The sequence below is a fragment of the Hemitrygon akajei genome, chromosome 13 (genome assembly GCF_048418815.1).
Source record: "Hemitrygon akajei chromosome 13, sHemAka1.3, whole genome shotgun sequence".
Classification (NCBI taxonomy): Eukaryota; Metazoa; Chordata; class Chondrichthyes; order Myliobatiformes; family Dasyatidae; genus Hemitrygon; species Hemitrygon akajei.
The window spans coordinates 49,145,471-49,159,234 of record NC_133136.1 but is presented as its reverse complement, the minus strand read 5'-3'; the positions used below and the strand labels follow the sequence as shown (position 1 = coordinate 49,159,234).

Here is a 13,764-nt window from a genome sequence, read left to right as displayed (position 1 = left end):
AGAAAAATAACAATGAATATATTGTGTTGGAGATGAAAGAAAATACAGTTAAGGTAAATGGTTAATGAAGGTGCAAGAGCATGACAAAGTAGATTGAGGGATCAAGAATTGTACAAGAGGTCTGATGATCCTGATGTTCCAGAGATGATGGTAGGGATCTGTTTCAGGTGAATTGCAGTCGGTCTCGGTCCCAGGATGCTTGGAGTTGTGTGCCATGATGAGCCTCATGAAGACTTGTGTCAGAGCCACCAGGCAATATTTGTTAAGGCACATTACCTTTTTTCTTTGGCTCTGGGGTGAATGTGGTTGTCTTAAAGCGAGTAGAAATTTGCATATGATGGCTTCGGTATGAATTTTGTTACTGGTCTCTAGGAAGGTGATTTTTTTTCTTTTTGCTAGTGGGTTAAACTTAGATGTTTAATTAAACATGCAGCTTAAACTTGACCAGAGGTCTCATCCTGTAAAGTTTACAGCTTTCTTTTGTAACTGCATTGATTCTCATTTTGTAATATAATATAAAACAAATATTATTTATATTTTGTTCATTACATTTGTGTGTTATTTGCTTGACTGTTATTTATTGCCTATTTGTTATTATCTCTGGTGTGAGAACCTTGCTAGGTTCATTTAGAGTGCAATTAGGTGTCCACTGCGTTGCTGTAGGTCTCTGCAAGATTAGTAACAAAACTCGTGCATGGTAGGCATGTTCAAATTTCTACCTGCTTTAAGGCAACCACAATTATCCCAGTGCCAAAGAAAAATAAGGTAATTGATGGATCGGATCAAATAAGGATTGTCAACTTTATTTCTCTGGCTGCCATGATAGGATTCAAACTTGTGTCTATCAGTCAAATTGCAGAACTTTGTATACTAGTCCTGTAATTTAACTACATTGGCTTCCAGTTAATTGGGCCATGAGTTAACCAGGAAAGCCATTTATTTGGGACAATACTTTAAAAAAAACAAAAACTAATCCAAGAAAGTAGCTGGGGTTCCCTTCATTTATCTGGAACATTGTGAAGCTTAATTGGGACAGGAGACTGTTGCTGAACATTTTCTAACTTGCATCAGTCATGCACTGTGCTTGGAGCGAGCAATTTTTAAATAGCATTAGTTGATTGTGTTTGTGTTCTAAAAGCAGTGATTTTTGTCACTGATAGTTGGTGAGAAACAATTCTGAACCGTTTTGCTCACTGTGTTTTCAAGCATTCAAGCTTGGAGATGTCAAAAACAGCCAGGAGTGAAAAACAAAAAGTTACTATGGTAACTTAAAAAAGGTACTATGACGAATTTGTAGGTATAGACAGTCATCTTGAATGTTACAAAATGAAGATCTGGAGGATGCAGTCGTTGAAAGCATTGTATGAAGGCTACCCATTATCTGCACTAGATGTCTGTGTTGATTTTGTTCACTTACAGTCAATCAAAAGAACATAGCAGCATATACTGGAATAATTGTTTCTCGAAAACTGTTAAGAACGAATATGGTTTTATAGTATTGTAGTAGTAGTATTAGTAGTGTTCTAATTTATTCTGGATTTCATTTAAATATTGAATTTGTTATGCAGTTTGTCTCTTTTTTATGTATCTTTTAAAATATTTCCATGAAATTTCGGCTAATTGAGGCAGCTGCTTAATTGGGCCAAAATGTACTGGTCTCGATGTGTTCTAATTAACCAGAATCCACTGCACTAAATTTTCACCAAACAGTATTGAGCTGCAAGCTAACAATTTCACACATAAGAATATCATAGAGTAACAGATTGTATGAGATTTGAGATGGTAATCCTGCAGAGGTTAGAGTTAATTACTTTGGTGGGATGACGGCTGTTTTGAAATGGAAGCCGAATTGTATTTAGGAAAATGGAAAGCCAGTTAGAATGCCTTCCATGGTACATCTGTAGAAATTTGCAAGTGTCTTTGTTGACATAACTCAAATATCCTCAAATTCCTACTGAAGTATAGCCGATGGCGTGCCTTGTTTGTAGCTACATTGATATGTTGGGCCCAGGATAGATCTTCAGAGATATTGAACTTGAAATTGCTCACTCTTTCCAATTCTGATCCCTCTATGAGGACTGGTATGTGTTCCTTCGCCCCACCCTTTCTAAAGTCCACAGTAAGTTCTTTGCTCTTCCTGACGTTGAATGCAAGGTTGTAGTTGTGACAGCAATCAACTAGCTGATGTATTTCTGTATCTCATTCTTGTATGCCCTCTTGTCACCATATTAAATTCTGCCAATTGTGTCATCAGCAAATTTATTGATGGTATTCAAACTGTTCCTAGCCACACAGTCATGCGTGTGTAGGGAGTAGAGCAGTGGGTGAAGCACACATCTCTGAGGTGTGTTACGTACCCCGTAACTGGGTCACTTACCAGCAAAGATAGAGAGGTCTGTTGAAGTCTGATGGTACTAATTTTAACAGTATTTATTAGTAAAGATTCACAAAAATAATATCAATGCAAACATACAGATAATATACATTGTCAATACTAAATCTAAAGGTGCGGGTATAATAATAATCAATAAGAAATAAGCTCTATCGTTGTCTAGGGGATAATGAATTGTCCAATGGAAATGTACAGTTCACTGCAGTTCCACAAGCTGCCGTCTTTTGGTTGTCGCTGTGTTGCACTTTGTTGGAGAGAGAGAGAAATAGGAATAGAATGGGAACAGTTACCCTGCGGGTTTTCCAACCTTTATGAGTTCGATCCGTCGGAGTCTCGTTGGGGGTGGCCGTTCACTTGTGGCCTCTCCTTTAGCTAAAGCCGTTCTTCCGTGGTAAGGCCGCCAATCCCAGGCAAGGGAAGGACACACACAAGCCCCCCACCGGCTGTCGCTATCACAGGATTAAACGCTGTCACAGGATTTCTAGCGTGTCTTCTGGTGCGTCTGAGGGGCTGTTCCCACAGACCCTCTTTTTATCCTGACTCACAGGGTCTCAGGTGTCAATCAGGTTGGGGATGATGCAATCCCTCCACCAACCTCCTCCTTGGTTCATTGCCTGGGGCTTTGATTGCATCGTCCAGGATGCAATACACAAGTCCGTCTCCAAGAGACAATAGCCGGTATCAATGGGTCCACCTTTCGGAGGCCAGGACACATTCTAACCCTTTTGTGGATTCTGCATGTCTTTCTCTCATTTCCTGTGTCTCCTGAACTGACTCAATAGTGATCTTGTGATTCTCACAAAGGAGGGGGCTACCCCCCGCACCCTTCGGCCCCTCAGAGCTGTGGTACATTCATAACAGGTGCACCAGTGTTGATTGTCAGCAAGGTTTAGATGTTATTTCTGATCTGCAGAGAGTGGTCTTCTAGTGAGGAAGTCAAGGATTCAGTGGCAGAAGAAGGTACAGGAGCCCAGGTTTTGAAGCTTTTTGATTGCATTAAATGCTGAGCTATAGTCAATAAACAGCAGCCTGACATAGATTGTATTGTCCAGGTGATCCAAGGCAGTGTGAAAAGCCACTGAGATTGCATCTGCCATTGACGTATTATTGCTATAGGCAAATTGCAGTGGGATCAGGTCTTGCTGAGATGGGAGTTGATTCTAGCCATTACTGACCTCTCAAACACTTTACCTTAGATGTGAGTGCTACTGGATAATAGTCGTAAAGGCAGCTCACCTGCTCTTAGGCAGTGGTATGATTGTTGCCCTGATGAAGCAAGCGAGAACTTTCAACTATAGCAGTGAGGATTAAAAATGCCTTTGAATACACCTGCCAGTTGGTTGGCACAGGTTTTCCAAGCCCTACCAGGTACTCATTCGGGGCTTGTTATCTTTCACTCTCTTCAAAGAGAGCTTGATAGAGATCACAGAGTTACTGGGTGCTGCAAAGATCCTCAAGTCTGAAGTTTCATTCTTCCTTTCAAACTATGGATAAAAGGCACTGAGGCATAAAAGTTGTATCCTTTGGTGCGAAGAACAAAAATTGTACAATGGTGTCAAAGTTGCAAAATTAGTTTTTTAGGTTTGTAGGGATGCTTTTGGAGGCAGCATGGGAGACACATTAGAATTTAGGAACAGGGATGGGGTGGGAGGGAAGATAGAGGTAAGGGGTAGTAAATTAAGAGTCAGGGCACGGGCCAGAGGCTAGGTCTGAGTGCTCCACAGTAGAAGGCCAGTGATCCCCGTATCACTACCTGACAAATCTGTTGGAATTCTTTGAAGAAATAATAAGCAGGATATAAAAAGGAGGTTCGTTTGATAATGTGTACTCGGATTTTCAGATGGCCTTTGACAAGGTGCCACATATGAGGCTGTTTAACGAGCTACAGGAAATACAGTACATGGTATTACAGGAAAGATTCTAGCATGGATGAAGTAGTGGCTAATTGGCGGGAGGGAAAGAAAGGGAATAAAGGGAACCTTTTCTGGTTGGGTGACGGTGACTAGTGGTGTTCCACAGGGGTCTGTGTTGGCACTGACACTTTTTACATTATATGTCAGTGATTTAGATGATGGAATTGTTGGTTTTGTTGCAGTTTGCAGATGAAATAAAGATGGGTTTGAGGAAATGAAGAGGCTACAGAACGATTAAGACAGATTAGGAGAATGAGCAAAGAACTGTCAAATGGTCATTCACTTTGGTAGAAGAAATGAAAGAGTTGACTGTTTTCTAAATGGAGAGAAAATAACAAAAATCTGAGGTGCAAAGGGACTTGGGAGTCCTTGTGCAAGATCCTCTAAAGGTTAATTTGCAACGTGAGTCTGCGGTAAGGAAGGCAAAGGTGATGTTTGCATTCATTTCCAGAAGACTAGAAGATAATGGCAAGGTTGTAATGTTGAGACTTTATATAGCACTGATGAGGCCTCACTTATTGTGAGCAGTTTTGGGTCTCTTGCCTTAGAAAGGATTTACTGAAACTGAAGAGGGTTGAAAGGTTCACGAATGATTCCAGGATTAAATGGCTTATCATATGAGGAGCATTTGATGGCTCTGGGCTTGCATTCAGAAGAATACAGTTAGTCTGTATGTTGAGGAATTATTTCAGAGTAGTGTGACTGAAGTTGCCCATGCCTGTTCAGGAGCCTGATAGTTGTTGGGTAATAACTGGTAATGTGAGATCTAAGGCTTCTGTATTTCCAGCCTGATGGTAGTAACGAGATGGCCAGGATGGTGGGAGTCTGATGATGGATTCTGCTTTCTTGCGGCAGTGCTCCACATAGAAGTACTCAATAGTGGGGAGTGCTTGGGATGGATTGCCCTGTGTCCACCATTTTCTGTAGCTCTTTCTATTCCTTGGTATATCTTTGACACATGACATGAAATTTATTATGCAGCAGCAGTATAGTGCAAGGCATAAAAATCTAAAGAATTAGAAATATAAATAAAGTACAAAAAATTTCCCAAGTGCCTTTTATTGGTTCTATTATTTCTCAATTGTTGATATAACAGACTAGTATTTTTAGGTTTTTTTTTTCTCTCCCTTCATTCTGAAATAGCTAAAATTCAACCTGCAGGAGCTATTCCACAATTTCTAAAATTTTGGATGATGATAGTTAGGGTATCTCTAAAGCCACTTTCAGTCCTATGATATGACATCAGGTCCTTGGAGTTTATCAGTTTTCAAGCTTTAAGAATGTGGATTAGTGCATAAAGGGGTGGAACACTTTTCTTGTGCCAGGAGTAGCAGATTTGGTATGGTAATTGTGTAAAACATGCTTGATATATAGAAGGTAAAAATTAAAGGGGGAGCTGATGGATTGTGATACATTGCTGTAACACTCAGAGCTAAAACATGGCAGCAGAATTAGGCTACTTGGCCCATCAATTCTGCTGCACTATTTAATCATGGCTGATCCTTTTCTCCCCTCCTCAGCTCCACACCCCAGCCGTCTCCCCATAACCTTTCGATGCCATATCTAATCAAGAACCTATAAAGCTCTGCCTTAAATACCCCCAATGACCAGGCCTCCACAGTTCCCTGTGGTAATAAATTCCACAAATTCACCACCTTTGGCTAAAGAATTTTCACCGCATCTCTGTTTTGAATGGACGCCCCTCTATCCTGAGGCTGTGCCCTCTTGTCCTTGATTCCCCTACACCATCGGAAACATCCTTTCCACATCTACTCTGTCTAGGCTTTTCAACATTCGAAAGGTTTCAATGAGATCCTCCATCATTCTTCTAAATTCCAGTGAGTACAGACTCCAAACTATCAAAATGTTCTTCGTATGATAACCCATTCATTCCTGGAATCTTTCATGTGAACCTCCCTGGAACCCGCTCCTATGCCAGCACGTCTTTTCTTACACGAGGAGCCCACAACAGTTCACAGTACTCCAGATGAGACCTTACTAAAGCCTCAGCATGACCTCCCTGCTTTTGTATTCAAGACCTCTTGAAATGAATGTTAATATTGCATTTTCCTTTCTCAACACGGACTCTTCCTGCAAGTTAACCTTCAGGATGTTCTGTACATGGACTCTCAAGTCCCTTGGCGTTTCCGATTTTTGGATTTTCTCCCCTTTTAGAAAATAGTCCGTGTGAATGACCATGCATTTTCCAACATTGTATTTCATTTGCCACTCTCTTGCCCATTCTAATCTGTCTAAGTCCTTATGCAGCCTATCTGTTTCCTCAACACTACCTGCCCCTCCACCAATCTTTGTCTCTTCTGCAAACTTGGTAATAAGGCAGTCTATTCCATTGTCTAAATCATTTATATACAGCATAAAAAGAAGCAGTCTCAATGCTGACCCCTGTAAAGGTTTGTCTCTGCCCTGAGGAGTATGAGATGGAGAGGGTGGCGAGGTACTTTGAGGGCTCAGCACCTTGAGGAGGACCCCCTTCCTAGGCCCCTCGAGCAGGAGTGTGCAGTCCTCCCCCTGGGCCCTTCAGGGGCAGCCAACTAGCAAAGGATCCTTTTATTACCACTTAGTCACTGGCAGCCAACCAGAAAAGGATCCTCTTATTCCCACTTACTGCCTCCTACCAATCAGCCAATGCTCTAACCATGCCAGTAACTTGCCTGTAATACCATGGGCTCTTAACTTGGTAAGCAGCTTCATGTGTGACACCTTGTCAAAGGCTTTCTGATAGTTCATATATACAACATCCAGTGCATCTCCTTTATCTAATCTCCTCAAAGATTCCTTCAGGTTTGTCACAGAAGCGTTTCCCTTAAGGAAACCATGCTGACTTTGTCCTATCTTGTCCAATGTCACCAAGTATTCCATAACCTCATGCTTAAACAATTGACTCTGACCACTGATGTCAGACTAAGTGGCCTGTAATTTCCTTTTTGCTGCCTTCCTTTCTTAAAAAGTGGAGTGACATTTGCAATTTTCCAGTCCTCTGGCACCAGGCCAGAGTCCAATGATTTTTGAAAGATCATTACTAATGCCTCCACAATCTCTACTGCTCCCTCTTTCAGAACTCTAGGGTGCAGTTCATCTGGTCTGGGTGACTTGTGTACCCTTAGGTCTTTCAGCTTTTTGAGCACCTTCTACCTTGCAATAGTAGCTGGACTCCCTTCTCTTTCCTCACACTCTTCAACATCTAGCACACTGCTAGTGTCTTCCATAGTGAAGACATGCAAAATACTCATTTAGTTCATCTGCCATCTCCTTATCCCCCATTATTATTTCTCCGCTCTCTTTTTCTAGCGGTCCTATATCCATTCTCACCTTTTATTTTTTACATATTTGAAAAAGCTTTTACTATCCACTTTGATATTGTTTGTCGGCTTGCTTTTGTATTTCATCTTTTCCCTCTTAATGATTCTCTCTCTGTAGGGTTTTAAAAGTTTTGCAATCCTCTGTCTCCCCACTAATTCTTGCTTTGTTGTATGCCCTCTCTTTTGCTTTTACAGTAGCTTTGACATCCCTTGTCAGCTATGGTTGTACTATTTTGCCATTTGAGTATTTCTTTGTTCTTGGAATACATCTATCCTGCACATTCCTCATTTTTCCCAGAAAGTTGTGCCATTGTTGCTCTGTTGCTATCCCTGCCATTGTCTCCTTCCAATTTACTTTGGGCACCTCCTCTCTCTTACCACTGTAATTTCCCATAATCCAGTGAAATACTGCTATGTCAGACTTTACTTTCTCCTATCAAATTCCAAGTTGAACTCAATCATATTGTGATCACAATCTCCTAAGGGTTTTTTTTTAACCTTAAGATCCCTAATCACCTCTGGTTCATAATGTAACACCCAATCCAATATAGCTGATCCCCCAGTAGGCTCCACGACAAACTGCTCTAAAAAGCCATCCCATTGGCATTCAACAAACTCACTCTTTTGAGATCGATTTCCAACCAGATTTTCCCAATCGACCTACCTGTTGAAATCTCCCATGACTATCATAACATTGCCCTTTTAGCTTACCTTTTCTATTTCCTGTTGTAATCTCTGGTCCACGTCCTAGCTACTGTTGGGAGGCCTGTGCCTAAGTACCTTCAGGGTCTTTTTACCTTTGCAATTTCTTAATTCAACCCACAAGAATTCAACATCTTCCGATCCTGTGTCACATCGTTCTACTGATTTGATGCCATTCTTTACCTGCAGAGCCACGCCACCCCCTTTGCTGACTTTCCTATCCCTCATACAATGTGTAACCTTGGACATTCATCACCCAACTACAACCATCCTTCAGCCACAATTCAGCAATGGCCACAACATTATTCCTGCCAATCTGTAATAATGCAGTGAGATCATCCACCTTATTTCTTTACACTCCATTCACTGAGATACAACACTTTTGAGCACTATATTTGCTACCCTTTTTGATGTTGCATCCCAAATGCTTTTCCTGCTGGCAACAATTATGTCCTATCATCTGCTTGCCCTTTCTGACAGTCTGACTGCAGGTAAAAATTTGATTTTTTTTTATAACCACCCATCCTATCCTGAGTCCCTTCACTCCGGTTCCCACCTCCCACCAAAGTAGTTTAAACCCTCCCCAACAGCTCTAACAAACCTGCACACAAGAATATTGGTTCCTCTCGGGTTCATGTGCAACTGAAATTATTTTCTCTTTAAAAGATAATTATAAAATAGCTTTGTATTGAGTGACTACTGTTGCATTTATTTTTATAAATTATGATTAGCTGTGGTCAGAGATGCGTAAGCACCAAATTCTACGAGAAGAATTGCGCCAGAGAAGAAAACAACTTGAAGCATTGATGGCTGAGCATCAACGACAAAAAGCATTGACTGATAGCAACTCCATTATTGCTGCATCTGTCAGGAGTGAAGAGACAGAGACACAGTGCACACATCAGCTTAGCAGAACTGAAAGGTTAGATCATGATAATTAAGAACATTTGCTGTATTTTACTTTGAATAAGTCCCAGTGATTGAAAATTGTTTGTTAACTATTTGATCACTCTACTGCACATACAATTTTTTGAAAATAAACCATCAAAAGTATGGTCTGTTTTGCTAATTGTAGATAAAATAAACATCATTTTGAGAAGTAAATAGGATAAGTGTATATTTAATTTTACCAACCATTACCTCTTGTGTGGCTAATGGCGTTGATGTGATATTCCACTTTTTAAAAATTCCAGTCTTTTTTTTGAAAAGACTCATCACAGTGCCAGTGACGTGTATATTTTTGCTATTGTTAAGTATAGCTTGGCATAGACACTGAGCTAGGTTTTCATGTACTGGAACACTTGCTTCTATATGTTATATTTCACATCTTTTAGAAATTCTAAATTGTCAATAATTTGAACTAAGCATTAAGAAATTAGGTAAATGTGAGAATTCAATACTTCTGCATTTTAATCAGTCATCAGAAACTGAGTCAAATGGAATTCATTTCCTACTGTAAGTCTTTGTGTAGATGATTGGCATCTTTTGCTCTCATGAAATGAATTCATCTATCCAGTGAATCATTAACTGCCTGAAAATAGGAAATTTTGTTCGGAACTTTTGTGACCAGCAGAAGAAAGTTGCTTTTAAAGGATAATATTGGGCTTAATTCAGAACCACATCCCGATACCCAAATGCTCAGGACATTTCACCATTCCATCCAATGAAGGTGAAGCTCCAAAATTTCAGGAAAAATTAGCTTTTTTGCTTTGTGCTAGATCTGTATGGGCAAATTGTGAAAAGTGCAGGGGGATAGTGTCTACTGGCATAATTTTTTTTGATGCCCATGAGAACTTCTCTTGAATATTGAATGGATTTTCTACATTATCATTTAAACTCCAGATAATCTTAAGACCATTAATGTTAACAGGACAATGGCCACTTGGGGTGGTTCTACTCAAGGTGGATTCGATTATGAAGAGGATGACAATGAAGAGGAGATGTATAACGATGTTGATGAAGAAGATGATAATGAATATCAATCTGATGGGATCACACAACCAGAAGAAGCTCTTGAGACAACTTCCCATGAAACTTATAGAACGAATCCCAATCGTAGCCAATGTCAAAGAACACACAATACACGAGAGAGCAAGAACAGGTTAGATGTAGTTGAATATGTTTAAAAACAATGAACATTGACAAACAAATAATCTCTGCATATAGCTAAGAGAATCTTAACTTACCTCAACAAATATATTGCTTTGATGTCTGCTAGCCATGGAACAGCCTGAAAAAACCTTTGTAGTGAATCATCGGACTGTAATTAAAAATCTTATCAAGTTAGATATGGAGTGACTCCTTTGCTTCTAAGAACAATTTGAGGAAATGTGTATAAAAGAAGCATGAGAATTTCACTTCAGAAAAGAGAGAAGGGTTAACAATATTTGTGCATTTTGTAAATGTCATTAGAAGGTCAACAGTTTTCTGGCTGGATCTGCATGAAATTATGATTTATCATGGAATACAACTTGTATTTAATTTATTTCTCAATGTAACTTGCAGAAAGTAAAATTTGGAGGAAAATACCTATTTTGTCTGAAAATTAATTCACAGAAAGTTGATTAAAAATTTAGGATATAGTTCTAGTATTTCGAACACTTTTCCTGAAGTGTAATCAAACTTAATGCTGTTTTAAGATCCTAAATTGTCTTAAGTTAGTCTTGCCCTAAAGATTAAGTTTTTAGGTATACAATATCAGCTGTCGTATATGTTGCCATTTTAATTTGCTGTATTTTGGCTTCTCAATCATATTTAGTTTATTTACCACATTTCCAATTTTAAAATGCTGTAGCATTCTGATTTTTAAAAAAAGATACTTTAATTCAAGATAGCATTTTACAGCCCTACCACAGAGAATGATACAGTTGATTTTCACTGTTTATGTAAAAATCTCAGACTGGAATGAGCTATTGGATCAGAAGTACAGTGAGCATGGACAGATGTAGAGAATCTTTTGTTCCCCTTGCTACCTCACCGAGTCCTCAACACATCCTCATCTTTATACCAACCATGATTGCCGCAAGCCTGGCCCCATTCATTCAAATATGTTTACTGCTAAAATGAAAAAAATGTAGGGGATTATTTTTCTCTGTAATTGTTTATTGTATTATCAAGTTACAGGGAGGGTTGGGAAGGAATGAGACAAAGGGAGTATCTCCAGGGTAAAATCTAGGAAAAGGTTGAAAACAGTTATCTGGCCACTGGGTTAAGAGGGGCAGATAGCGAAAAGAAACTTGGTCTTTTGCACTCAATACAAAACAAAATGAAGAAATGAGGGCAGTTGGTGTGTGAAAATAAAACTGTGTTCTATTAGAAATTTCCAAATGGATAATTTACCATAGCCATGATCTAGACAGAAGATGTGAGCTAAAATGAGAGGAATTCTCCCTGATATTATCACAGCATTTAACTAACAATGGCACTGATCATGAGAAACATGAATACCAGAGAAAATTGAAATCATAGCAGTCACGCATCAAAATGTATCTTTGTAACATTAGGCCATTTTCTTAGGGCATTATGCTCACAACTTTAGCATCTTCAACAAAGAGTTTATTTTCTGTGTCATAAGGTATTTTCTTTAAAAAGTGAGCTTTATGCAAATAGTTACACAATGCTGAGCTCTATTTACAACTACCGGTACTTGGATAATGAAACAGCTGATATTCCTTTAGGATAGGAACCAGGAAAAAGAAATCTTTTTGTTACATCTTCTCTTCTGAACTCAGTATTCCGCCACTCCATCCTCAAGTGAGCAGATTAAACGCTGCATACTCTGTGTATAAATTACAAGGGTGCAAAGACTCAGTACATAGACTTTTGAAAAAATGCAGTATCCATGCTGACTCCTGTGAATTTCAATCCAATGACCACTAAGTGGAGAAGGAGCATTTCAGATGGTCTTAAATTCAGGAGCACTTGTGCCCTGCAAAAGGAAAGAATCACCTTTCAACCTAACTAGGCACCCACCTGCCCCATTTGTGTGAGAGTCTGCAGTTTACACATTAGCCTCATTAGTCATTTTGGAACATGCACACAAATCTAGAGTGGAAGTAAGTCATTCACTGTCTTGGGAATGTCATGCACTGTAGCAGCTTGCCAATGTTAATTTTGACAACATCTCCATTTTTAACAAGAATATTATTAGCAAAGTTACTGAGGGAAGAATATACTCCTTGTAGATCAGACACTATTGTGATTTGCACTTCAATCAATATTTCTGAAGTTCCTTACTCAGTGCCACAATGATAATTTATTGCTAAGGGAATGAATGCAATTCTCCTTGTACTTGATAAGGTGATCTACTCCTCAAGTTTTCAAATCCAGAAACTGATTTTGCCAATTAAATACATACTCTCAGTAAATTGAACTATTATCTGTTAGCACAGAGAACATTGATGCACTCAATATTGTTCATGATTATTTACAGTTTTAAGGAAGAAGGAAATGGTGGAAGGTTTTTATTTTGCTTTTCACAAATTAGGAGTTCTCGGGAGTATTTTTCATTCAGTGTTGTATTTTTGAAGTACAGTCGTAGTGTTAATTTAGTTTGTATGTCTGATTCTTCAAGTGTAAGATTTTTAGTTTAAACTTCCAACAAATGTTGAGCTTTATGATGCATGATTTTTCTATTGCATCATTTCTGTAGATGCAGGGATAAACGAATGTTTTCTGCAGATGGGAAGTATCATCGATTTCTAAAATATAAACAACAGAATGTTGGTGTGCGTCGACAGGAGAATCTTCGATGGGCAGCTGATCTCTCCTATGTGGAAGAAAGAGAACACTGGCAAGAACAAGTTAACCAACTTACCAGGCAGTTAGAATTTAGTACAAATATGTGCCAGAGCCTGATGCAAGACCAGCAGGTAATATATTTGGAAAATCATGTTTATCCATGAGCAGAGGCAAGCTTTTGTCAGCAACTTCCGATTTGTCAACTGATTTAGAGTATAGATGGGGATTAGAGAGAGGACAGAATGATGAATGTTTTTAATGGTTTAGAATTGAGAGAAATAATTACTCCACCTTGTCTGGTAAACTAAAGAAAACTGAAGTCGACTGCTGAAGAATATGGCACTTTTTTGGAGAATATACAATCAGATGAGAGAGGCTTCTCAGTACATTTTGGAGGAGGTATCCATAAAAGGGTTATCTCTGCAGCAGCAAAGCACGGAGGGATTTTTCTAAGCACCAAATGTTTGAAATTATAGAATTCCTTGGAAGAGACTCAAGATCAGATTTATGGCTGATTTATATAATGCAAAATTAGTTGTTTGGTGGCAGCAGTACAGTACAAAGACCTTTATAATAAAGGCTGTATGTTGAAGAGCGGAAAGATTGATAAACTTAATCAAGGAAAAAATGAAGGCACACTGAGTCATTTGGGTCCTAAAAGGACAGTGAACTTTTAAATTCAGTTGAGTGAGAGATG

At 39.1% G+C, this 13,764-nt stretch overlaps 1 protein-coding gene across 4 annotated transcripts in view; it reads left to right on the top strand.

Moving 5' to 3' along the window:
- The window catches only part of pcm1 (pericentriolar material 1), a 112,138-nt gene that overhangs the window by 47,053 nt on the left and 51,321 nt on the right, over positions 1 to 13,764 (top strand). For all 4 annotated transcript variants that reach the window (XM_073064562.1, XM_073064560.1, XM_073064561.1 and 1 more), the window contains 3 exons: positions 9,059 to 9,249; positions 10,198 to 10,428; positions 12,979 to 13,198. In XM_073064562.1, the coding sequence (XP_072920663.1) occupies positions 9,059 to 9,249; positions 10,198 to 10,428; positions 12,979 to 13,198 (642 nt within the window). The remainder of the gene's footprint in view (positions 1 to 9,058; positions 9,250 to 10,197; positions 10,429 to 12,978; positions 13,199 to 13,764) is intronic.